Source organism: Balaenoptera acutorostrata, chromosome 10, assembly GCF_949987535.1.
Source record: "Balaenoptera acutorostrata chromosome 10, mBalAcu1.1, whole genome shotgun sequence".
Classification (NCBI taxonomy): domain Eukaryota; kingdom Metazoa; phylum Chordata; class Mammalia; order Artiodactyla; family Balaenopteridae; genus Balaenoptera; species Balaenoptera acutorostrata.
Genome location: NC_080073.1, coordinates 93,238,799 through 93,266,157, shown reverse-complemented (window position 1 = coordinate 93,266,157; position 27,359 = coordinate 93,238,799). Strand labels below are relative to the sequence as shown.

Here is a 27,359-nt window from a genome sequence, read left to right as displayed (position 1 = left end):
TGATGATCATACAGTTTTTCTCCTTTGTTAATGTGGTGAATTACACTGATTCTGGAATGTTGAAACAACCTTGCATTCCTGGGGGAAAAAAATTCCACTTGTTCTCAATGTGTTATCCTTTCATTGTATTTTTAGATTCAGTTTCCTAATATTTTGTTAAGGATTTTGTATCTGTGTTCATGAGGGATAGTCTCTGTCATTTTCTTTTCTTGTAATGTTCTTGTCAGGTTCTGCTGTCAGAGTTACACTGGCTTCATAAAATGAAATGAGAAGTATATCTTCCTTCTCTATTACTGAAAAGTTTGTGGATGGTTAATATTATTTCTTATTTCGTGTTTGGTACAATTCATTAGTGAAGCCATTTGGGCCAGTTTTCTTTGTGAGAAGTTTTGAAATTACAAATTCAGTTTCTATAACAGATACATAGTTACTTAGGTGGTTTATTCTATCCATTTTAGAACATTGTGTTTTTCAAGAAATTTGTCTTTCATCTACATTGTCAAGTTTGTTAGCTTAAAGCTGTTTGCAGTGTTCTCTTAATTCTCCTTTTAATGCCACTGGTATTTATGGTGGAATCCTTTTATTGTTGATATTGGTGATTTGGGAGTGAAGAGTGGAAAGCGTTGATCTTTCAGGGTCAGGGGTCAGGGTCCTGGAATTAACAAATCCTATTCTAAAACCTTTCAGTTTAGCCCTAAATTGATTCTTGAGCTCAACCTCCAGAGTAGAAGACCTCTCTGAGGGATAGAAGAGAAAAAAATGGGAGGGGGCTTACCCCGAGGGAATGGGTAATTGATTTTCCACACTGAGTGGGTATACCAAAGGAAACTGGGGTTTGAGTGATGAAGGTACCCTGAGCTTGTGTGGTGAAGGGGAGCATGTCCAGCTGGCGGGAACAATATGGTTGCATTGAACTTAACCAGCACCTGTGCTCCAGATTACTTCTCAAGGGAAAAGTAGACTCAGTGGCATATTATTATAATGTTTGAAGAAGAGTTCAGCCAAGGAGCAGTCAAAAATAGCAGACTGTTTTAATAGATACTAGCCTTTGGGTCATTTTCACTCAGCCTATTTCTGCGAAGTTTCTGAACAGTTCTAAAAATATATATATTGGAATATTTGCATACTAATGTTACCTTACTAAATATTAGGTGTGATTTTTATATTAACATTAAAATCATTTTGTACTGTGCTTTGACTAGCTTTGGTTTAACCACTGTTTAGAGTTATCCATAATCTCTCCTCTTTTTCACTTGCTGATAATTGAATCTAACTTTGACTTCATCTCTACTAATTGTTCAGATTATCCATGTCGCTTTTTTTGATTACGTGATTTTTCTTCAGGTGTGTCATTTACAATTTCTTCAATTTATGTAATTTTTGAAAAGTCTGTTTTCTTTAGAATGGGTTTGTTTTCAGACAAATGATATTTGTTTATCATTGAAAAATTCAAGCAATATAGAAAAAAAGATGATTAAAAAAATTCATGCAGTCATCATCATGAAATAACCATTATTAAATGAGATTCATTCAAGAGAATTCATGCATGTATACAAGGAGAAGGCCTGGCAGATAGATAACTTCATATTAAGGAGGAGTACTGTATATGCTTGTTTTATGTAAAATGATTCAGTTCAATACAACATAATTTAAAGTAAGTAAAAGAAGCCAAAGTGAAATAAGAAATTGCTGGACATAGGACAGTTATTTCTTCATCTCAAGAAATAGTAGTTTCTAAAAACTCCCTAAAAGGTTAAGAAAATACATGATGAGGATAAGTTGGAATCACTCTAGCTTTTTAACAAAATTGCATGTTTTAATTTTAGGTTGTATCAATTGACACCCTGCTAAGACAAAGGGAAAAGTAAATGACACCATACTTCAGCCCACCTCCCCTTTTTCTCTCTCCCATTTTTGTTAGGGTTTTGCTGTTTTGTGTTAGTTTAGTTTGCTCTGTTGGAATATCACTTTTTTTCTGTGACCATATCCCATTCATTGTTTACTCTTGCACTTATGTGCAATTACTGCTCCCCACAATTTCTCTTACTACAGTTCCTTCTATCCCATTATTTTGATTCATCACCTGCTTGGATGGATTTTAACATCAAGTACTTTTTTCCAGGAGAGCTCTGAGGTATCAGAGTCCTTGTTTTTGAAAAACTTAAATGCCTTTCTCTTCTTCCATCCATCTTCAAGTTGAAGGCTTTATGATCTTCTTAAATCCCAGCCTCTAAGGATGGTATCACATCTTTTAAATGCCCCCCCACCCCGCCCAAGAAATCCTCCTTTGAGACTCTCCTGCTCCATTCCGATTGATTACCACCCAGAGCCTGAACTTTTGAAATATTTATTTAAATGGTGTTTATTGATCCAGAGTCCTTTTGGTTTTCAGTTTGGTCTTCTGTCAAGGACAAAGTCTGGAAAGGTTTATTTGTAGAACAACATTAAAAAGAATTGTAGCAAACAACACACACTGTTTTGGAGCTTGCCTTTTGTCATTTACTATTTCTTAAAGATGCTTCTTAAAGATCTTTACGTATGCTTCAGTATGTAAAGATCTCTTTCTCTTTAAAGACTGTGTAATAAATAGTCCACTGAATGGATATGTCATGATGAATTTGGTGTGATTGAAGGGCATTTAGGTGACATTTAAACATTTACTGTTAGTGAGAGTGCTGTAATGAATAGCTTTGTATCTGTGCTATTTTTCAGTGTATTTGTAGGATCAGTTCCTAGAAATAAAATTACTGTGTCAGAGTATATCCAGTTTTTTGTTTGTTTATTTGTTTTTTTAAATATTATTTATTTATTTTTGGCTGCATCTGGGTCTTAATTGTGGCGCGCGGGATCTTTCATTGCAGCACGCAGGCTCTTCTTTGTGGCGTATGGGCTTCTCGGGCTTCTCTCTAGTTGTGGTGTGCGGGCTCCAGAGCGCGTGGGCTCTGTAGTTGTGGTGTGCGGGCTCAGTAGTTGCCCCACACAAGCTTAGATGCCCTGCGGCATGTGCGATCTTGGTTCCCCGGCTAGGGATCGAACCCGTGTCCCCTGCATTGGAAAGTGGATTCTTAACCACTGGACCACCAGGGAAGTCCCTATCCAGTTGTTTTTAATATGAAATTATTCTTAGACCCGAAAAAGTATTTATAACTTGTGTGTGAGGAATAAAGGATGAAGGTGAACACTCACTGTGTACCCCCCAACCTGGTTTTAGAAACAGAGCGTTACCAGTGCCTCTGCAACTCCCTGGGTTCCCCCCAGTAGTTTTCTTCCTCTGCCTCTCCTACAAGAGCAAACAGTATTTCGAATTTTGTATTTATTTTTCCTCTGCTTTTTGTTACAGAGTCGATAAATATGTATGAAACCCTAAATAACGTGTACAGTTTTGCATATTTTTATATTGGTTGTAAATTGTATCCTATTGTGTGTATTCCTCTGCAGCTTTGTTCTCTTACTTAATGTTGAGGTTTTTCAGCTGCATCCATGTTGATGCTTGCAGGTCTGGTTCATCCATTTTCCCTGCTGTGTAGTCTTTCATTGTGTGAATCTACCCCAACATGTCTGTTCTCCTGTTCATAGGTGTGAGGGTTGTTCTGGTTTTGGGCTGCTACACACAGTGCTCTGTGAGCGTTCTTGCACATCTCTCCTAGTGCATGCACACATGCAAGAGTATCTCTGGAATATATTCCAAGGGCCAGATTTCCCAGGCCATATGGTATGCCAGTCTTCAGTTTATTTAGGTAACCTTTTTTCATTGAAATATAACATAGAAGCAGAAAATGCACAACTCAAAATGCATAGCTCAGTGAACTTTCAGAGTCCTCATTTAGCCAGCTCCCGGTAAAGAAACTGAACGTTTACCAACCCCTCAGAAGCCCCCTTGCACCCCCTTTCACTCACAGAGTCCATCCCTTGCCTCCCCAGAGTAACTACCTACTAACTCTTCTCCCCCATGCAAGTACTAACCAGGCCCACCCCTGCTTAGCTTCTGAGACCAGAGAGACTAGGCATATCCAGGGTGGTATGGCTGTGGATCTCTACTTACCCCTCTGACTTAACAACACTGTGGCTGTCTTGCTTGCTTTTGAACTTCATGTAAATGGAGTCAGACAGTGTGTATGCTCTTGGGTCTGGCTTCTTTCACTCACCGTTATGTTTGTGAGGGGCATGCATGTTGTAACAGGTAGCTGTAGTTTATTCTCTCGACTATAATACCGTTTACTTCTCCATTCTACTCTCGATGGACTTCTGGGTTGTGTTTAGCTTCCCTCTCTTGCAAACAGTGCTCCTTTGACCGTTTTCTAATCCTTCTCTTGGTGCACATGGATGAGGGTCTCTCTAGAAAATACAGGTGTGCCCTGTTTTATTGTGCTTTGCTTTTTTGCGCTTCACAGATATGCATTTTTTTTTTTACAAATTGAAGGTTTGTGGCAACCCTGCATTGACGGTTAGCATTTTTAGCAATAAAGTATTTTTCAATTAAAGTATGTATGGTAATTTTTTTTTGCTATTGCACACTTAGTAAACTACAGCATAGTGTAAACATAACTTTTATATGCACTGAGAAACCAAAAAATTCGTTTGAGTCACTTTTATTGCAATATTTGCTTTATTGCAATGGTTGGTCTGGAGCTGAACCCACAATGTCTCTGAGGTATGTCTGTATAGCAAGGCTGGAATTGCTGGGCATATACAGTCATCTCTGCAGGGATGGGTTCCGGGACCCCGCAGGTACCAAAATCCAAAGATGCTCAAGTCCCTTATATAAAATGGCATAGTACTTGCATATAACCTATGCACATCCTCCCATATACTTTAATTCATCTCTAGATTATGTATAGTACCTCATACAGTGTAAATGCTATGTAAATAGTTGCTGGGGCATGGCAAGTTCAGGTTTTATTTTTTGGAACTTTCTGCAATTTTTTTTGAATATTTTTATTCCAAGCCTGGCTGAATTTGTGGATGTGGAATCAATTACACTATGTACATCTTCAGTTATACAAGATAATGCCAAATTGTCATGCATTTAAAAGTTTCGTATTTTGTCAAATTGTTCTCCAGAGTGGTTACATTCTTTTAGATTTCCACCCAGGACATCCTTACAAGAGAGGCTGTCTTCCCCGCACCCTCACTCATGCCATGTTTTATCACACTTTTTTTTTTTTTTAACCAGTCTAATCAGTGAAAAGGGGTATCTTATTGAAGGTAATTGACACTTAAGACTATATTTTATAATTAAACCTAATTAATGCTTGTTTTTTGTTTTGTTTTTGCAGCCTGAGACCTCAGATCATTGTTCCCTTCCAGAGGATCTAGTGAGTATTTCTGCATGTTCTAGACTAGAGTGCGTCACACCTTCAGTGATAAGTGCTATAAGTAAATGACAGTAACAGTTTTATGAGTATCTCTCTTTTTTTGCTTGCTGATCCAAGGGGTTTTAATCTAACAGGATAACATGATGAAAATGCTAGCAATAGTGGTATTGTGGGTGATCCTCTCCCAACTTAAAAAAAAAAAAAACTAAAAAAACTAAAATGTTATTGCTCTATGTTAAAAGGAAACAAAAAGGAAGAAACGGACACCTTGCCTTCCTGCAGGGACCAGACTTGTTATACTTGTTTTTCAAGGGTGACTTTATGACCTTCTCTCCACTTGAATCGTTCCAGGAAAAGAACAAGAGGCCCATAATTTGATGGTCTTGGCCCAGATTCAGCTGTGAGAGTGTTCTTGTGTATTGTGACCTCAGCATAACTGCTTTGTCCCATCCCTGCCCAGATGTGGGAGGGGAAGCAGCTGGCAGAGCCTCATCACATTTCATTTGTCTTAGGAGACTTTGCTACCTGAGCTGGCCAATTTTGCCACATGGCTAGATCCAATAGCTGTTTCAGAAAATGATTTTTTAAAATTCTGAGTTTCTGAGTTATTCTGCATTACAGCGATCCAAGGTAGTTTGTCGTTTTTCTAGGTGTCTGAAACCCAGGGACTGTGACTGATGTTTAGGCAAAGGGAGAATTGACACCTAGCATATCTGTTCTGTTACATAAAGGGCTGTGTGAGATGCCTGCGCGTGTGTGTGCGCATGCACACACACACACATTTTAAAAAAGAACAGTTGTACCGTCAAACATTTCCATAGTAAAGCAGTGGCCTAAATAATTTCTGGATTTAGGGTAGACAGGATGACATTACAGAAAGAAAGGAAAAAATAACTTTAAATACACTTACAAATACCTTAAAGAATATTTTCCTTAGTATTCAGACCATTTTGCGTGCAAGGAGTCTGAACTTTAGGACAGAGGCCATATTCTTGGGATATAAGAACTTTAAAAAGCTTGGAAGAGTCCCTGGATATTCATCTGCCCGTTATTTATTTTTGTCTTTGGTTAAGAAAGAGTCCGGAGCAGGTTTATAGCCATGTCACCTATACCTGCTACCCTTTTTCTATTCGTATGGATTCTGGGGTTACCTTTAAAGCAGTTTCTAAATTTTGAGTGCCTGTATTAGTTTCCTAGGGCTGCCGGGACAAATTGCCACCACCTGGGGGGCTTAAAGCAACAGAAGGTTATTGTCTCATAGTTCTAGAGGCTATAAATCTGAAATTACGGTGTTAGCAGGGCTGTGTTCCCACTGAAGTCTCTAGGGGACGATCCTTCCTTGCCTTTTCCAGCTCTGGCATTGCCAGCAATCCCTGGCATTCCTTGGCTTATAGCCACGTCACTCCAATCTCTGTTCCATCTTCACATGACCTTTTTCCTCTTGTGTATCTCCCGGTCCCTGTGTCTCTTCTCTTCTTATAAGGACACATTAGAGTGAATTTAGGGCTCACTCTACTACAGTGTGACAAATTACATCTGCAAAGACCTTGTTTCCAAATAAGGTCACATTCTGAGGTTCTGGGTAGACGTGAATTTGAGGAGACAACTTTTTAACTGAGTGTAGTGGGCATTTCATTAAATATGCTAATAGACTGACTATATCCAGCACAGTTTCTTCAGTGGTATGTGTATTAAAAGCGGGAGTGGAACATTTGATGGCATATCGACAAAATTATCGTCAGGTGTCCCGGAATGCTGAGTGTGCTAACGCCCTCGGAATAGCGAGACCACGTGTTTGTCTACTAGTCACTGAGTTTCTCCTACTCTAAGCCAGAGGCTGGTTGGCGTGCCCTCAGGTGGGCTTCCAAGGGGAAGAAAGCCTGGGGCAGGTAGCAATGGCAGGGTCTCTCTTGGGTCCTGACTTAATTTCCCAACACAGCTGCAAGGCCCAGAAAGTGGATTAGAATGGGAAGCGCTTGGGTGCGTGGTTTGTTTTTGTTTTTTCCTCTCTTTTTTCTCCCTTTTTTTTGGTTGGTTTATTTTATTTTATTTTGGGGGGTTCTTGTTTTTTTAAGGCATCTGCATTCTGCCCTCTACTTGGTCCATTTCGAGCGTCAGGATCTGAACACCCAGTTTTACTCTGAGCCAGGAAGGGGGTCCATAGAGGCAGCCCTGGTGTGTTGGAGAAGGAACTGAAGCTTTCCTTCTTTTTGGTCCAGCACAGGCTGCTCAAGGGTAGCCAAACCTAAAACAAGCCTTGAGAACAAAGATTGCAAACTGAAAAGCCTTCATGGGCCGGGCAAGTAAAATAAATGTGTGAAGCAGCTGGGAGTAACTTATGGGGGGTGTTAAGGTTTGTAGTAAGCTGAAAAATGCTTGCCCCGGATTTGGACTTTGAAGGGCAAATAAAATGCATCTTGAGTTCACAAACCCCTGCTTGATGGCAAGTGGCATTTGCGTGGAGCCTGGATAACTAACATCAGAGGGTCCCTGAGCCCAGAGTTCTCCTCTATCAGATTCCTAGAATTCCTGGAGCGTACATTCAAGATCATGTTTAGCAAAGGCTGCCTAACATAGGATATGTGGCAGTTTCGCTTTAGAAGCCAGGTAAATTTTATTTTTATTACAATAGTCAGTCATCACGGGGCTGCTTTGATCGAATGACTCAGTATGTTAAATCAGCTCTGGAATATGATCACATATTTTAAGACTGAAAATAGATTTTTCAATTCAGTTCTACATGGAACATTTTATTTTGATGATTATCATGTACTTTTCCCCCTGAAGTTTTTTTAGTAGCCTCTAGCAAAAAGCAGTACTGTTTGGACTGGTACTCCAGAGAATTGTTTTTTTCTGCTGAATTTTGTAATTTCAGTTATCTTTAGGTCCTCAGTTAAAAGGGGGAAGGGATGGGTGATAAATGAATACGGAACAGAAAGAAGTTTCTCATGTCAGACTTAAACACAGCTGGGCTTGCAGTATAGTCAGTGGGGGTAGCTTTAAGACTTACCTGGTGTTGGTGGGGTTTTTGGAGGGAGGGAAAGGGGGAGGCCATTGCTGAAGATCTGAAAAAACTCGGCCTAGGAAACATTCTCTCCAGGTCTCATCAGGCATTTTTTGTTTCTAAATCTTCCTGTGCAGAACTCTGGCCTAGGACTATGGAGTGGGAGAAGGCAGAGTAGAAGGGTTATGGATGAATGAGAATGAATGACACGACGAGAACCGTCTGTCCTTGGCTGACTCTGCGTGTACATTTCTTGTTTGCCATTGTCCCTCTTCGTTTTGCTCTGCCCCCTTGCAGAGAGTGTCGGAAGTTTCCAACCATTGGTGGTACTCCATGCTCATCCTACCTCCTTTGCTGAAAGACAGCGTGGCAGCACCCCTGCTCTCTGCCTACTACCCCGACTGCGTTGGCATGAGCCCGTCCTGCACCAGCACGCACCGCGCGGCCAGCGACACCAGTCCTGGGAAGCTGGAGCACTCCAAGGCAGTCCCGTCTGTGCTGGGTGAGAGCTGGTCCTGGCCCTCCCTGCTTTCCCTCCTCCCTCCGCCCTTGCCCTGGAAATATGTAGGTGAGCAGAATGGAAAAGATTTTTTTTTTAATGTGTGCAGCTTGCTACAAAGCGCCTCATTATTTCATGGATCTGGTTTCACTGTGGATCGCTCATATCATTTGTATATATTGGACAGTTAATTTTTCCCTCAGTCAGTGGGAAAGCCTGTAACACTTGTCCAGGAATCATGCCTACGGAGTTTAATGAGCATTTCTTTGAAAGTTGGGTAGCTGCATAATTTGATGATAGTACCTACTCACTCTGACATGCCAGAAGAAAGTTTTGACTCTATGAGCCACCCTTCTTTTTTCTCCCGGAGTCTTTCTGCTGCTAATTATGCCATTGCTAATCTCAACCAAACAACCCACTCTTGAAAAAACTTCAGGTCAAGGCAGACAGACTGATAACCATTTACTTTAAAGGGATCTTTAAAATTCTCCATCAGAATTCTTGACGTACAAGCAAGAATTGTAGATCATCTCCTGCACGCTAACAAACTTCATCTTTGATGGTGCAAGTAGATTTTGACATTGTAACCCTATCTTAAGGTTTTTAACTAATAACACTGGGCCCTCTAAAAATGCAGGTGCGGTCAGAATCAAAGCTGAAGTGATAAATCCCAGTGTTAATGAAGGAGGAGTAAAACAGGCAACTCAGATACCATTAGTGTATATACATTTATGAAGGACAATTTGGCAGCATGACTCAAAATCCTTAAAATAGATGTTCTTTAGATGTAGGAATTTATCCTAAATAAATTATCAAAGATTATCAAAAGTGAGTCCAAAGATTTGTGTGGCATTGCTTATAATAGTGAAATAATTGGATGAAATTTAAATGCCTAGCAGTAGGAGAGTGGTTAAATAATAAATAAGATAATATTATATGTCCATCGAAGTCATAGTTAATGACATGGGACACTGTTTCTTGAAAAGCAGGTAGGCAAAACAGCCTTTTTATTGCATTTTTTTTCTGGCTTTGTAAGAAAAAAAAATATCAGTTACATTTATATTCTCTATTCATAGAAACAGAACGAAGGTTAGAACTATACTCCTAAATGTTAACACCGCTCAAGGATTATCAGTGGTCCGTGATTGTTATTTACTTCTGCGAACCTATTAATTTTATAATCAGAAAAATCCCAATGAAAGTTTCTTTTAAGATATATATTTCCATGGGGACTTGGCATTCGGTTGGGTTTGGGATTTCGCTCTTGCAAGATGAAGATGTTCTGGAGCTCTGTTGGAAAGCAATGTGAATACACTGAACACTGCTGAATGGTAGCACTCAAACATGATTAAGATGGTAAATTTTATGGCACGTGTCTTTTTTAACCACAATCAAAAATTAAAAAAAAAAAAAAAAAAAATTCCAGGCTTCCCTGGTGGTCCGGTGGTTAAGACTCCGTCCTTCCATTGCAGGGGACACAGGTTTGATCCCTGGTCGGGGAACTAGATCCCACATGCCGTGTGGCGTGGCCGAAACATTAAAAAAAAACAAACAAACAAACAAAAAAACATTTCCATGCCACAGAAATTGAATTTTTGAAGAAAGAATGGGAAAAAAAAATTGTTTAATTCACGCCTATTTTGTCTAACTGGACAGAGGAAGTAGAAATATTTATGTAGGACAGACTGGGGAGCTTGTCTAGGCTCTCCTTTCTGGTTTCTTTTTACTCTTCAGTTTACCCAGATTTAGAATGTACAGCTTGTGAGGTTTGCCCATTCTGCGTCTTCCCTCAGTTCCAGGCATGAACCGGTACTTCCAGCCTTTCTACCAGCCCAACGAGTGCGGCAAAGCCTTGTGCGTGAGGCCAGACGTGATGGAGCTGGATGAGCTCTATGAGTTCCCAGAGTATTCCCGAGACCCCACCATGTACCTGGCTCTGAGGAACCTCATCCTCGCCCTGTGGTATACTAACTGCAAGGTGAGTGAAGGGTGCGTTAGCCAACAGCACATGGACACAGACGTCTGTTAAGGAGAGAAGTTGCTTTGTCTGTGGACAGAACCTTTGGATCCGGGTGTCTCCACCTCAGGACCCTTGACATTTGGGTGGATACTCTCTGTGTCGGGGCTGTCCTCTGCGTCATAGGATGTTTAAGCAGCATCCCTGACCTCTACCCACCACGTGCCATAGCACCCCCTTCCCCCAGTTGTGACAACCAAAAATGTCTCCAGATGTTGCCAAATGGGGGCAAAGTCTCCCCTTCCTGAGAACCACCACTTTAGACCATATGTCTTCAGAATTCTTCACTCTCTAATTATATGGTGCAAAATTTGGTTCAAGGAGTTCCAATGACAATACCAGGAGAAAAAAGAATAAAACATTAAAGATTGGATTATAAACCCCTCGAGGGCAGGGATTCTGACTCACCTGGTTATCCTCAAGCATCTGAGACCAGCGATTCGCTTTTTGCTGGGACTGAATAAATGTTAGGGCCCTCACACAGTGCCCACCTTGAAAGGGATGAAGGTAGATTAGAGGGTGGGCAGGGTGGGACCACGAGTTTTGTTTTTTTTTTTAAAGCAGAGGCTTTCCTGACCCTAGTGTTTTTCCAGTTTATTAATTTCTTCTGCAGTTATTTGAGTGACTGCTGAATGCAGAACATTTTGCAAAACTGCCAAAGAAATCTTGATGAAAGAAAGATATTCCAGTTCCACCCTGGTATTTCACTGAATTAGACTCCAGTCTGAGATGACTTGATTAAGTTATGGCTATAAATGCAGTTTATACGAATTACACCCAGGTGAGTGGGTTGGGCAAGGTAGAATTATTCATTTCCTCTCCAGCAGGCTTGAGGGAGGTATTCAATAAACATTTGCTGAACTAAACAAAACTGTGGTCAGAATTTCCTGTAAATAAGTTGTGAAGATGCACTTTTCAGAAACAGCCTTGGGTTCATTTTTCTTCCCATTTCTTTTTAGTTGACTTTGAAATTTGACTTATACAGGAGAAGAATCTTATAAAAAAAATAATCCTCCACTTATCAGTGTGGATCTATTTTAATTTGTAATAAGAAGATAGCAAGTATCGTATCTATTTAATACTCTGGTGGGAAAACTCAAATATGGTTGCTTTAAAGGGGTCAGACTTTGAAATGATTTTTTAAATCTTTATTTATTTATTTTATTTTTATGGCTGCGTCAGGTCTTAGTTGTGGCACGCGGGATCTTTCTTTGTGGAGCGCAGGATCTTTCATCGTGATTTTTTTTTTTTGACGTCATGAATACAAACACGTGTTTTAATCTTCTGCAGCAATCCAAGCCAATGTTGTACACGTTATTTCTTTCACATTTTGAGTATATAGTCATCTTCCTGTGTTCAGGTTCTGTTGGAGCTGGAGCTTGGGGACAAATAGAGGAGAGGCCGGGGTGGGTGGGCCCCCTCCCCCCTCCGCCACCGCCCACATGGCCCAAGCCTGTTCTAACTTCATGACACTGGGCAGAGGCCACATTACTCTTGAATCTTTGAAACGGACCAAGGCCTTGCCAAAGCTGCTGGGGTGAAAAGAGAAAGGCAGTGTCTTTTTTTTTTTTTTTACAAGTTCCTAAGTCCATTCCCCCCATGTCTTTTTTTTTAATTTATTTTTGGCTGTGTTGGGTCTTCGTTTCTGTGCGAGGGCTTTCTCCAGTTGCGGCGAGCGGGGGCCACTCTTCATCGCGGTGCGCGGGCCTCTCACTATGGTGGCCTCTCCCGTTGCGGAGCACAGGCTCCAGACGCGCAGGCTCAGTACTTGTGGCTCACGGGCTTAGTTGCTCCGCGGCATGTGGGATCTTCCCAGATCTTCCCGGGTCAGTCATTCTCTGTGAGGGGAAACTTAGGTGATAAAACGCAGATTGCTGTGTGCTTCTTTTGTCCCTTTCTCCTTTTTTTCCTTCTCCAGGCAGACCTTCCTTTGGTCTTACTATATCTTAGTGGTAAATGATGGATTCCAATTACCTGGAGAGGTGTTTTTTTTTTTTTAATTGTAGTAAAACACACACAACATAAAATTTACCATTTTTACCCTTTTAACAATTGTAAAATGGATAATTCAGTGGCATTAAATACGTATACAGTATTGTGTAACCTTCAGTTCTATGTAGTTCTAGAACTTTTTCATTACCGCAAGAGGAAACTCCACACCCATTAAGCAGAGACTCCCCATTCCTCCCTTCCCCCAGCTTCCGAAAACTACTAGCCTACTTTCTGTCTCTATAAGATTTGCCTGTTCTGGGTATTTCATATAAACAGAATCATACAATACGTGGCCTTTTGTAACTAGCTTCTTCGCTTAGCATAATGTTTTCAAGGTTCATTCCTGTTGTAGCATGCATCAGCACTTTATTTCTTTTTATGACCAAATAATATTCCATGTATGGATAGACCACCTTTCCTTTATCCTTTCATCCACTGATGGACACTTGGTTGTTCTGGCAATTTGAATAGTGCTGCTGTGAATTTTTTTTGAACCTATGTTTTTAGTTCTTTCCAGTAAATACATAGGAGTGGAATTGCCGGGTCATATGGTAATTCTACGTTTCACTTTCTGAGGAACCAAGAGTTGTTTTTGGTTGGTTGGTTTGTTTTAACAGTTTGGTTTTATTTCCAAACACAGGAAGCTCTTACTCCTCAGAAATGTATTCCTCACATCATCGTCCGGGGTCTCGTGCGCATCCGATGTGTTCAGGAAGTGGAGAGGATACTTTATTTTATGACGAGGAAAGGTCTCATCAACACAGGAGTTCTCACTGTCGGCACTGACCAGCATCTTCTTCCTAAAGATTACCACAATGTAGGTGACTGTAGCTCTAGCAATACTACCACCATCAGTCGTGATAAATGCTAGTACATTAATGTTCATAATACAAGTAAAACTCCCGTAAGCACTATAAAAGTTATAAGGCAAGACTTTTGTAGAATATGCATTTCTCCAAGGGAAGAGAATATCAATCACTGTTCCTCTAGACAGTAGAAAGGAGGAAGGGCTGACTCAGGACAAGTACTAATGTATTCCTTAGGGAAATAACTTGTACAGACAGGACATCAAGGAAATACAGATGAACGAACAGTTGCTTGGCAGTTAGTACCTTCTGTTATATTGTTTTCATTGCTCTAATTGGATTTTTGTTTATTTTTCTTTTCATTCTCTTTTTTTTTTTTTTGGTAAAGAAATCAGTCATCATTATTGGGGCTGGTCCAGCAGGATTAGCAGCTGCTAGGCAACTGCATAACTTTGGAATTAAGGTAAGATTTGGGGGACATGGAGGCGGAAACGGATGGTTAACTGCTCCTTTGGTCCAAATGTTCTAAGACTTGGAAACTAGTTTCTGATTTTAGCAAAGCATGCTAAATACATTATATCTTTATATCTTTACAATAGATCCTAGAAAAGATACAAAATTTGAAATTGGTTTAATTAAAGAAAGGTAGAGGAAGTAGAAACTCCAGCAGCTTTGGAGAGGATTTTAGACTATGATGGGCAAGACGCAAGAGACTCTAAGATGACATTAAAGCAGAAATTCTTGGGACTTCCCTGGCGGTCCAGTGGTTAAGACTCCGCACCCCCGCTGCAGGGGACATGGGTTCGATCCCTGGTCAGGGAACGAAGATCCTGCATGCCACGTGGTGTGGCCAAAAAATAAAATAAAATAAAATAAAAAGTAAAATAAAAAAAGCAGAAATTCTTGACATGTCGTTATTGACACAGCAGCGAAGAAAAAGCCCTTGTTTCTGCAATGGTTTGAGACAACAAATAGCAGCTTGGAAATTCACCATTTCCTGCATAAAAGTTAATGAAATATCCAGTTACATTTTCTTATGCAAATCACACTTTGAACCTTACTCTGGAAAACAAAAATCTTTGCTTTTGGAAGCAGGATTGAAAGAGTTAATCCAGGGTTAAGACAGAATTATGTGTCTTTTAAAGTACTGTATATTTTTGAGGTAGCCTTCTTCCCCAAGGAGAAGGATATCATTTCGTTTTATCTAGTATGTTGCCTTATTCTAATTGTTCAAAATTAGCCAAAATAGAGACAATTACAAAAAAACAAAAATTGTGCAATTCAGTATCTAATTAAAATTAGCCAAAATAGAGACGATTACAAAAAAAGAAAAATTGTGCAATTCAGTATCTAATTTCCGTTAGATTCATTCAAATCTTCCAAATTTCTGGGACTTCCTATGTCTGATTCATTTCTCCTTTTTTAAAAACTTGTTTTGCAAGGACTTTGGTCTTCCGTTAAACCAAACGTGAAAATCAATTTGGTAGAATTGAATTAGTCTTCCGCTGTACTCTCTCTGGCTGAAAGAAACAACTTCTTTTTCACAACGTTTTCCTCTGCTGGAGGAGTTTCGGCAATGAGAAAGTTTTCAATGGCTCTGCCTAAGAGGTTTTCCTTTTGGTGGAATGCAAGACTTACGTCTTGGATTCTATATATATTGCTGACAAAACAGAAGAATCTGAGTTGAATGTATAAGAAGTGTGTTTGCGTTTCAAAATATTGTCTAAGTGGTATTAAGCTATGAGGTGTTTTAATTGGTCATTTATGTATTTCAGCATTAGATATTAGGGCCAAGGTTTCTTGTTCGTTTTTCACTTGGGAAACCCACAGATTATGTTACAAGGAAGGTTAGTCCTAGCCAAAGTCTAGGAGGGGTGCTGTCTTTAATGTTCAGCCTTCCTCTTATAGACTAAAAAGAAACTAGAAACGGATGGTTCTGAGTTCATCTGAAGTCAGAGAAAGAAGGTGGGGAGGGGAGAATCACAAGCTGTAGCCTTTCTAGTTGGAGAAAATGAGAAATATAGGTCCAAGGAAGAAGAATATTCAGGGGACCTCTGTTATTCTCCCCTTTCTCTAAGGAGACCCTGGGGAGGCCAGCCCTCTCCCTCGTGGTGAGGAAGTGCACTCCTCCTAAGAGACGGTTAGCTCGGGGAGCCTCCTGGAGCAACTTGAAGGAGTGCTTTTAGGGATCCAGAAATGAAACGACTGGTTTTGCCCTGAAGAGGATTCACATTTTCAGTTACCACAACCAAGGGCAGTGAAGCTCTTTGAGCCACAGGGCTGTCCACCTGAGAGCAGCTCCCACCACCAGCATCAGATATTTGGAGGAGATAAAACGGTCTGGGTGTGGGACCAACCTGCTTTGGCCAAGCCTGTGAGGCCATACTTAGACATAATGACATATGATTTTTTTTTTAATAATAGTCATAGGGAAGTTAAGGCCTGTTTACAATGCTAAAGGAATTTTGCTACAGACATAGATATTTCATAGGACAAAACCACCTCTTTAACTTAGTTTTTAAGAGTGCCTTTTAATGTATGGAATACTATTTAATAAAAGCTTTCAATATGCGTTTCACATGCTAGTTCATCCAGTCTTATCATTTTGGGATTTGAGAGGAAACAGTTTGAGGGGCTTCTCCAGCAGAGCACTCATTTACTCCTTGCTAGCGCCTGGGTTGTTTGTTTTTAACATCTACTTTGGCTCCTATTCACACTGCCCTCTTTTTTTTTTTAACTTATTTTATTGAAGTAGAGTTGATTTACAGTTTGTTAATTTCTGCTGTACAGCAAAGTGATTCAGTTATACATATAGGTATGTATACATTCTTTTCCATTATGGTTTATCACAGCATATTGAATATAGTTTCCTGTGCTATACAGTAGGACCTTGTTGTTTATCCATTCTATATATAATAGTTTGCATCTGCTAATCCCAAACTCCCAATTCATCCCTCCCCCTTAGCAACCACAAGTCTGTTCTTTGTGTCTGTGAGTCTGTTTCTGTTTTGTAATAAGTTCATTTGTGGCATATTTTAGATTCCACATATAAGTGATATCATATGGTAGTTGTCTTTCTCTTTCTGACTTACTTCGCTCAGTATGATCATCTCTAGGTCCATCCATGTTGCTGCAAATGGCATTATTTCATTCTTTTTTATGGCTAAGTAGTATTCCATTGTATATATGTACCACATCTTCTTTATCCATTCGTCGTTGGACATTTAGGTTGTTTTCATGTCTAAGCTATTGTGAATAGTGCTGCTATGAATATAGGGGTGCATGTATCTTTTTGAATTATAGTTTTGTCTGGATATATGCCCAGGAGTGGGATTGCTGGATCATATGCACACTGCCCTCTTTTTAAAGTTGTTTCTCTAATAATATAATAATACATTAATGAGATATGAAACTCATTTAACAATGTCACTGTACATTTATACTGCATCCTATTCAGCTTCCCTGATTGTCTTTTTAGGTGACTGTCCTGGAGGCCAAAGACAGAATTGGAGGCCGAGTGTGGGATGATAAGTCTTTCACAGGCGTCACAGTGGGACGAGGAGCCCAGATTGTCAACGGCTGTATTAACAACCCAGTAGCACTCATGTGCGAACAAGTGGGTTTCTTTAAGATTTGTATTGTAGATAAAGAGAAGAAAAAATTGTCTCAGTTTGCTTGTGTGCAGTATTAATATGCTTCTAAATAATATGTAACAACCCCAAAATGATTTCTTGCCCCCTCATGCCCTCTGAAAAGTAAATAAGAACAAGTATAGTTCTTCCTTTCTGCGAAGGTGGAACTAGAGGACTTAAAATATTCACCCCCGCCTCAAGGTCTTTAATTGTATTTGTGCGTTATTTGCAGGCCACTTGGTTAGGGTTGCCAGGTTAAGCAAACAAAATTACAGAATGCCCACTTACATTTGACTTTCAGATAAACAACAATAATTTTTGTAGTATAAGTATGTCCCAAATATTACACGGGATATTTTGCATGCAATATTTGGGACATACTTATACTAAAAAAAAAAAGTATTCATTGTTTATCTGAGAATCAAATCTTTCATCAGGCAAACCTACCTAGTGTCTTTGAAGACCTATGGTAGGCCCAAGGATTCTTCTGAACTATTTATTGACAGTCAATTCAATTTCAACTTCTGTGAGTGTTTGTGTGTTTGTGTGCTCTTTCACATGAGATTCCCTAGAGGAAATAGGATGGCAGAGCAGGGAGAGGCGGTGCACAGCTATAGCGTCTGAAACATTGATAAATATTGGCTGGAAGGCTGTGGAGGGCGTGGCATAGAAGCTGTTGCTGGCACCCTTACATTCTCAGATTCCATGCTGGTTTTTCACTGCCTTACTTTGCTGCCATTCCCCAATCAGCATTTGTTTTTGAGAGGTCCTAGACCCTTTTCTCCATGAGAGCTCTGTCTGATTTCAGCTTAGAACCTGTACCTGTTTTTTCCAGGGAAAACTTTTCACCTTCTTATTCTTATTATTTTGAAGCTTGGCATCAGCATGCATAAATTTGGAGAAAGATGTGACTTAATTCAGGAAGGTGGAAGAATAACTGACCCCACTATTGACAAGCGCATGGATTTTCATTTTAATGCTCTCTTGGATGTGGTCTCTGAGTGGAGGAAGGATAAGACTCAGCTCCAAGATGTCCCTTTAGGAGGTATGGGGAGAATGGTGTTCTGATTGTTCCATCTGAGTCTCATTCTAACCTAAGCTTGATTAGCGGTAGCATCATTCATCCGCAAGCCTGGATGGATGCAATAAGAATAGTCCTTAGGAGCGTTCCTTTTGAACTGACCGTTCCACAGAGGGTCGCAGAGCTGCCTCATGGACCTTTAGATGCGTGTGTGTGTGTGCATGCACACACGCACACACAAGTCTTTACACAATAGCCAATGTTAAAAAAAATTATTTAAATGTTTAATTTTCAATTTCCCAGAAGAGCTTACTTTTAAGGAAGCCTGTGGTAAGCTCTATGTGAATAACAAGCCACCACATAATGACTCTTCTAGATAAGAGTTCCTGTGTGAAAGGATTTCTTTTCTTTTTCTTTTTTGGACAGTAGGTTAAGATTTTTTTCCAGTATATTTTGTTTAAGAATGCAAGACTCTGTATTATGATTTAAGAATTTTAATTCAAAGTTTTTAGGCTTTGGTACTAAATGGACAATATTCACCACAACCCTTTAGAAAACCTGGCTGTAACAGCTCATTTCCCTGCGGGCGCCCGCTGAGATCTTACTATATTGCTTCTTAAATTGGTATTTATTTAACCTACAATTTCATGACCTGAATGTATTCACTTGTAATTCTTGGAAGCATGTCGGAGTTTCTTACAGTATGAGCATTTGAATTCAGTTGGCAGGGTATTAATTTGCTTCAGCTATGTGTTTCTGTGCGAGGGGTCTCAAGTCTCCGTCCTGGCATATGCTCTGTCTCGGTTTGGGGTACATTTCTCAATAGCAGGGACTGTCTGTCTCCTCTTTTTATCCTCTCTCCCCGCCTGCCCCACTGCCCCACGCTGCTAACCCCCCTCCCCCCCCCCACCCCGGAGGCCTCAAATCTTCGCCTCTGAGACCAACCCACATTCTAATCGCCCTTAGTAAGTGTTGACTGACAAACCATAACAGAACATTTTTAGAAACTTACTGGGGTTGACAGGGAACATTTAACCAAATGTGGTGTCCAGACCAAGTGGTGAGTTGTTGGATTTTCTGGAAATGAAGACGGCGACTAGGCGGAGTGGCAGGATGTTCTCAGAATCTGATTAGTGTTTTTGCACGTGTGTGGTAGTCGCTGGGTGGGGGTTTTCTTTACGATTCTTTCAGGGCCACCAAATACAAAAGTTAGTAATATTGCTTTGTCTTGGCTTTACTTAAAACAAGCTATTAAGGGAAGATCAGCAACACTTACTGTGTAAGTAGTTGTTTCATCTTATTAGTATATTTTTGGAAAAGCTTTAATAATAGTGCGCACATCTCTACATGAGGTTACAGTTAGAGCCTGCCTAGCGGTATCTCAGCTGTCTGAGCTCTCACCTTATTAGCATTTAGCTGAAAAGACAAAAATATAAATACTAAGAAGCTAGAGTGAATTTCACAAAGCAAATATACTAAAGCTTTTAAACGTTATTTACGTAGAAATCACACTAAGGCTTCTCTCAGTCTGTTTATACTGTTCTAGCAGTCTTGGTTCTTCCCACACCTCTACAAAACCTAAAGGAAAATAGAAACTACATAGCAGGAGGCAGGAGTGGGATTGCTACAAAAAGGTATTAAAAGTGGAAAAAAGCCCAGTGGTCTAGGGGCAAAAGCCTGGCACAGAGGTGCCACAGACATCCCCATACTACAGTCTAGCATAAGAATGGAACATTTTAATGAGAACCTTGAGTTGTCACCAAAAAAAAAAAGTTAACTGATACTCAGTTCTGTTTCTAGTCAAGCATGTGCACAATACTTTATAGAAGCTTTGAGACTGCAGTGTATCTGTTGGGTGGTTGTCATCACTGGGAAGGTTATAAAGTAACCTGTGCTAAGATTCTTATAATTTGTCAGGCACAAGCCTTCCCCCGCCCCCCCCCCCAAAAAAAAGAATCTAAGACAATCATTGGAACGATGTCATGGGGCGGTGTATATGTAGTTGAAAGTTCCAGGTGAATGGGATAGATAAGTGCTGGGGGTTGATAACCAAGGAGCGATTCCGGAGGCTGGTAGTGACCAGGTGATGCTGGTCTGTAAAGGATGGATGGGACTGGGGTGGGGAGGGCATTCCAGGGAGGGGCGTGGTAGTAGCAGACTGCAGGGTTGGCATTTACCAGGAAAAGATTGAGCAGCAGTGCAGCAGAGCCTGTGAGTGGGCAGGTGGTGTTTGCTGTCTTTGGAAAGGCTAAAAATGTGCTAACACTGTCTGGCTGTGGGTTTTGGAATTTATTACATAGGCAATGGAGAACCATTAATTAAAGGTGTTGAGCCAGAGGGTTGGCATGGTGAAAGTCCATGATGGAATATTTGGAATGTTTGGGAGAGAAGATAGCCAGTAGTCAATCTATGATAGGTCTCTTAGTTGAAGTGAGCTGTTATAAGAACTTGACTTTAAGGTGATGGCAGTAGGACCAGAAAGGGAATGGGAATCCTCTCTCTGTCTTTATATGTGCAAGGGTTACTTTTCCTTTATCTTGAGCAAAAGAAGAAATAGTTTCTCAACTAAGCAGAAATGAAACATGGTTGAAGACATAGAACCTGCATAGTTTTGTTCCCCATTAAGATAAGCCTTTACTTCCTGAGAGAAACCAACCTTATCAAGACAGATACTCTTTCCCCCTGAGTTTACCTGGGAAAGGTCTTCAGAAGTTTGGGGTCTTGCAGGTTGAAGGAGGTGGAACGCAAAAGATAAGGAATTCGAGAATAATGTTAAAGTTTTTTTTTCTGCTTTGCTCCATTCCCATTGCAGAAAAGATAGAGGAGATCTACAAAGCTTTTATTAAGGAGTCTGGAATCCAGTTCAGTGAGCTGGAAGAGCAGGTCCTTCAGTTCCATCTCAGTAACCTGGAATATGCCTGTGGCAACAACCTCCATCAGGTGGGCTTTGAAGACGCTTGTTTCTGTGTATGTGTGTGTTTTATATATTGAAATATTTAGCCTGGGATGGTCTGGATAAACGGGGAACAATGGGTCTGCTGCTTAAAAGATCAAAAACCAGGACTTTAGAGTATATGAACCCCACAGTGGTTTTGAAAAAAAATTTTTTTTAAAGCAAGAGAAACCTTTCTTCAAATAATGCCTGTGAAGACACCCAGTCCGTAAACCTGAATACAGGAAGGCTGCTGGGCTGAGTCAGGGAGGGGGCAAGAGCCAGTGTCCACCGCCCTCCTTGCCTTCCCCTTGCCCTCCTTGGGGGCCCTCGAGCCATTTCTGTTCAACTGTGGGCTGAAAACACTGCTCCTAAGAAACCAGAATAGAGCATCTTCACAATTAGGATCTGTTCATCTTGCTAAAATAAATTTAAACTTGCCTAATTCATGTCACCAACTGTGATCTTGATACTTGGATATGCTATACACTGCATAGCGGTTCTGTGGATGACCCCTCACTTAATAATCCTGTTTGGTGGGGCGGGCAGGGACAACAATTCATGTTTCCATTTGGTGATTCTTTGCAATTGGAATCACACTTTTCCAAAATCATGCTGCATTTCAGCGTCTATGGAATTTCCATGTTGAAGACATCTAGGTGGCATATTTATATATGGAGTCGATTGAATGCAATTCTCCTCTCATGGAATTCTCCTTATCCAGGGTTGTTGATGTATAATACACCTTTCATTTTTATCAGAGAGTGGTACCCATGCCCAAATCATGTCTACCTTTTGTTCTAAAGTAAGCTTTCCTGTGCTTTATTGAGAGATCTCCTTTCCCTGGCAGCGGTATCCACCTGGGTTTATCTATTCGCCGCACCCCCCACCCCCCCCAACCCCCGCCACCTTTCTGTTTTGCCCTCTGCCCTCTGGCCTGAGGTGGCCTTTCCCACCCTGGGGCTCCTGTTTTTGTCCCTCAGGCGCAGGCTCCAGGGTTTACACCACCTCTTGTTTCCCAACCTCTCCTGATGTTTCCCAGGTGTCTGCTCGCTCCTGGGACCACAATGAATTCTTTGCCCAGTTTGCCGGTGACCACACCCTCCTCACTCCCGGATACTCCGTCATCTTGGAAAAACTGGCAGAGGGACTGGACATTCGGCTCAGATCTCCAGTGAGTATCCACAGCGGTGGGGGGCTCTGGTTCGGTGGTGTTTGGAGAATGTGAAGTTTGGGGCATGTGGATTACACAGGAGACAGGTGCCTGCTTTGATGTTCAGCCAATGTCTGCAAATACTTTTGATGCTATGATTAGTCACATTATCCTTGTCGATTAGGTAGCTGCTGCTGTTTGGAAACAATAGTGGCTGAGATGCATTTTCATTAATAATCAAGGGGCTGAGTGAGAGTTCCCTGAGGTAGCAATAACTGCTGTTTAGTTCTCTGAATGCCAGGAAATGATTCCCTATAGCCTTGGAAATGTAAACTCCCATAATAAGAGAATTGGAAAGGATCCTGGATCATATGGTTCCATCCTTCATTATGTTTTTCATAACTGTTTTTCTTGAGCAGGTACAGAGTATTGATTATTCTGGAGATGAAGTGCAAGTTACCACTACAGATGGGACAGAGTGTACAGCACAAAAGGTAAGTGCTGTGATTCCACTAGGTGCTGCCAGGGGCCTGGGAGTAAGGGAGACCAGTCTTTTTCACCAAGCAGTTTGCCTTTGGCAATCTGCCCAGAGCCTTGTTCGATCTCTGGAGAGCTCTGTATCTCTACTTGTTGTGTGTGGATATGCAAATCAGATTTAATTATTCAAACACCATATAGATTCATGGCAGATGGAATTCTGAATAGTGTTTCTCAGAGTGGGTTCTGTGGTACATTAGTTCTGAGAGTTGACAAGAGAAGAAAACTTTGACCAAATTAGTTTGTAAAGTATTATATACTACAGTCTAAGTTTAGGGTTAAATAAGAGCACATTAAAGGCTCTGAGAAGTCCTGCATTTTAAAAACCTGTTTTACTTTGTGTAATTCAGTGGTTTCCAAGTTGGTGGTGTTTTTTGTTTTTGTACCATGGAAACTTTTTTTAAATCAGGTCAAGAACACTCTGCATTTTTATCTTGAAAGTGGCAGAAGTACTTTTATATCATTTGAATTTTTTGTAAACAGCTTTAGTAGGTGGACAGTGAAAGGTGCTGTAATGTAATATATGAAATCACACTGAGATTTCTGTAGTGTTGGAAAATAAAGTGTTGGGGGTGGAGGGGGATTAATAAAGCCCATAGAGTTATTTAAATTTAGTTATGTCTGAAGTGATTACCAAAAAGTGTAGTTGATGAACCATCATTAGTTCCTAAACTAGCTGTGTTTTACGCTTTTCAGCTAGCTAAAAAAATATTTCGCAGTCCTTGTTATTCATACAGAAATGAAGGATTGCATGTCAAATGGGAAAGACGGGGTAGAGTGTATGAGTCCAGGGGGGATGGTTCCTCATATTATTCCTGCCATTTACTAACTGGATAGTGAGTATTGGTCATATAGACTTTGGAGTAGCAGTAGTTCTCAATCCTGGCTGCACCTTAGAATCACCTGGGAGGTGCTTAAAAAGAAAGGTTGCCAAGCCCCACCCTGCAGAGATTCTTGCTGAATTGGTCTGGTCGTGTTTTTAAAGCTTCCCAAGTGATTCCAACATACGACCAGAGTTAAGAACCACTGGGCAACAGTGTTCTTATCTGTGAGTCCCCAGGTGAGAATCAGGTTAATATCTAATATTCTTCCTGGTGGTAAAAAAATTTTTTTAATATCACCTTATAAAATTGGAAGTCGGCTGATGGCTCAGCCTCTGGTATTTTGTGACTTTGCCTCTTCGCATCCAGGACAACATGCTAGGTGTGCTTACCCTGCTGGGTCACCCTCTGCCTGACCCTGACCAGGCATATTTGCTTTCTTTCTTTGTATTCTGGCTCTTTAGAATAATTAGAACATAGTTTCAGGCTGTGATTCAAAGCCTGCTCTGAAATGAGGAAAGCAAATATGTTTATTTTTAGTAGTCAGCACAGATCACAAAGTTTCAATTGAAAGTTTCCCCAGCTTATAAGTGAAAGATCTCCAACCCAACAGCATACACCGATAAACACTTAACAAATTGTAATTCAGTCTAGGCTGCTTCCACTGAGACCTAACGTTAGTTCCTTACCAGGGTTTGTGTGTTTCTGAAAGCTTTTTTTTTTTTTGTCATCAAGAAAACATCTAGATCTTATTTACTTACAGTCTTATATACCCAAGAGGGTAATTGTTCCTTTTTTTCTTTTTCTTTTGTTGCATGGTAGCTATTATCTATAACCACATTGAGGAGAGAGAACATGTTTTATATTTTATAAAATTTTCATGTGGCAGAAAATAGTGACAAAATCACAGGAAGAGCTCTGAACTTCCTGTGATCCTGGAGTTGGGGTTTCAATAGACATCTTTGATGAGGGTAGCAGTCGATATGGTCCTCGGTGTTCAGCTCCTTTCTCATCCAACTGTGTTATCCTGTACTACAGGTGATGGAAAGTACACACATACACACACACATTTCCCAGGCTCCCTTGCAGCTGAGGGTCTAAATATGAATTGGGTCCAGCCTGTCAGAGGTACTCGCATGAGATTTGGGGGGTGTGGTATGGCTTTTGCTTCACTTCTGCTGCCTTTGCTGCCAAGCAAAATGGTCTAGGTGTTGGGTTCTTCCACAGCCAGAACATTAGAAGTCCCAGGATCCACTCGTTTACTACCTGGGAGTCAAGAGCCAGGGCATGAGGTATCCCTTTTGCTGGTGCAGCTTGTTCGATAAGTGGCATGTTTCTGGAGCTGGTAGCTGTAGTAATGGCTCCTGAGTGTGACAGTGGTAACATGGTTCTGGAGCCAGAAATTTCTTTTTCTTTTTTTTTTTTTTCATATTACTTATCTGTTTTATACACATCAGTGTATACATGTCAATCCCAATCTCCCAATTTATCCCACCACCACCCCCACCCCCTGCCACTTTCCCCCCTTGGTGGCCATACATTTGTTCTCTACATCTGTGTCTCTATTTCTGCCCTGCAAACCGGTTATCTGTACCATTTTTCTAGATTCCACATATATGCGTTAATATATTTGTTTTTCTCTTTCTGACTTACTTCACTCTGTAGGACAGTCTCTAGGTCCATCCACGTCTCTACAAATGATCCAATTTTGTTCCTTTTTATAGCTGAGTAATATTCCATTGTATATATGTGCCACATCTGCTTTATCCATTCATCTGTTGATGGGCATTTAGGTTGCTTCCATGACCTGGCTATTGTAAATAGTGCTGCAATGAACATTGTGGTACATGACTCTTTTTGAATTATGGTTTTCTCAGGGTATATGCCCAGTAGTGGGATTGCTGGGTCGTATGGTAATTCTACTTTTAGTTTTTTAAGGAACCTCCATACTGTTCTCCATAGTGGCTGTATCAATTTACATTCCCACCAACGGTGCAAGAGGGTTCCCTTTTCTCCACACCCTCTCCAGCATTTGTTGTTTGTAGATTTTCTGACGACGCCCATACTAACTGGTGTGAGGTGATACCTCATTGTAGTTTTGATTTGCATGTCTCTAATAATTAATGATGTTGAGCAGCTTTTCATGTGCTTCTTGGCCATCTGTATGTGTTCTTTGGAGAAATGTCTGTTTAGGTCTTCTGCCCATTTTCTGATTGGATTGTCTGTTTTTTTAATATTGAGCTGCATGAGCTGTTTATATATTTTGGAGATTAATCCTTTGTCCATTAATTCGTTTGCAAATACTTTCTCCCATTTTGAGGGTTGTCTTTTCTTCTTGTTTATAGTTTCCTTTGCTGTGCAAAAGCTTTTAAGTTTCATTAGGTCCCATTTGTTGATTTTTGTTTTTATTTCCATTACTCTAGGAGGTGGATCAAAAAAGATCTTGCTGTGATTTATGTCAAAGAGTGTTCTTCCTATGTTTTCCTCTGAGAGTTTTATAGTGTCCGGTCTTACATTTAGGTCTTTAGTCCATTTTGAGTTTATTTTTATGTATGGTGTTAGGGAGTGTTCTAATTTCATTCTTTTACATGTAGGTGTCCAGTTTTCCCAGCACCACTTATTGAAGAGACTGTCTTTTCTCCATTGTATATCCTTGCCTCCTTTGTCATAGATTAGTTGACCATAGGTGTGTGGGTTTATCTCTGGGCTTTCTATCCTGTTCCATTCCATTCTATATTTCTGTTTTTGTGCCAGTACCATATTGTCTTGATTACTGTAGCTTTGTACTATAGTCTGAAGTCAGGGAGTCTGATTCCTCCAGCTGTGTTTTTTTCCCTCAAGACTGCTTTGGCTATTCGGGGTCTTTTGTGTCTCCTACAAATTTTAAGATTTTTTGTTCTAGCTCTGTAATAAATGCCATTGGTAATTTGATAGGGATTGCATTGAATCTGTAGACCGCTTTGGGTAGTATAGTCATTTTCACAATATTGATTCTTCCAATCCAAGAACATGGTATATCTCTCCATCTGTTTGTGTCATCTTTGATTTCTTTCATCAGTGTCTTATAGTTTTCTGCATACAGGTCTTTTACCTCCTTAGGTAGGTTTATTCCTAGGTATTTTATTCTTTTTGTTGCAATGGTGAATGGGATTCTATCCTTAATTTCTCTTTCTGATCTTTCATTGTTAGTGTATAAGAATGCAAGAGATTTCTGTGCATTAATTTTGTATCCTGCAACTTTACCAAATTCATTGATTAGCTCTGGTAGTTTTCTGGTAGCATCTTTAGGATTATCTATGTATAGTATTATGTCATCTGCAAACAGTGACAGTTTTACTTCTTCTTGTCCAATTTGTGTTCCTTTTACTTCTTGTTCTTCTCTGATTGCCGTGGCTAGGACTTCCAAAACTATGTTGAATAGTAGTGGTGAGAGTGGACATCCTTGTCTTGTTCCTGATCTTAGAGGAAATGCTTTCAGTTTTTCACCATTGAAAATGATGTTTGCTGTGGGTTTGTCATATATGGCCTTTATTATGTTGAGGTAGGTTCCCTCTGTGCCCACTTTCTGGAGAGTTTTTATCATAAATAGGTGTTGAATTTTGTCAAAAGCTTTTTCTGCATCTATGGAGA

At 40.4% G+C, this 27,359-nt stretch overlaps 1 protein-coding gene across 6 annotated transcripts in view; it reads left to right on the top strand.

Moving 5' to 3' along the window:
- Positions 1–27,359, top strand: part of KDM1B (lysine demethylase 1B) — a 55,907-nt gene that overhangs the window by 13,434 nt on the left and 15,114 nt on the right. For all 6 annotated transcript variants that reach the window (XM_057555562.1, XM_057555560.1, XM_057555563.1 and 3 more), the window contains 10 exons: positions 5,277–5,315; positions 8,617–8,821; positions 10,612–10,796; positions 13,468–13,644; positions 14,022–14,096; positions 17,112–17,249; positions 18,139–18,310; positions 21,099–21,226; positions 22,261–22,392; positions 22,791–22,865. In XM_057555562.1, the coding sequence (XP_057411545.1) occupies positions 5,277–5,315; positions 8,617–8,821; positions 10,612–10,796; positions 13,468–13,644; positions 14,022–14,096; positions 17,112–17,249; positions 18,139–18,310; positions 21,099–21,226; positions 22,261–22,392; positions 22,791–22,865 (1,326 nt within the window). The remainder of the gene's footprint in view (positions 1–5,276; positions 5,316–8,616; positions 8,822–10,611; positions 10,797–13,467; positions 13,645–14,021; positions 14,097–17,111; positions 17,250–18,138; positions 18,311–21,098; positions 21,227–22,260; positions 22,393–22,790; positions 22,866–27,359) is intronic.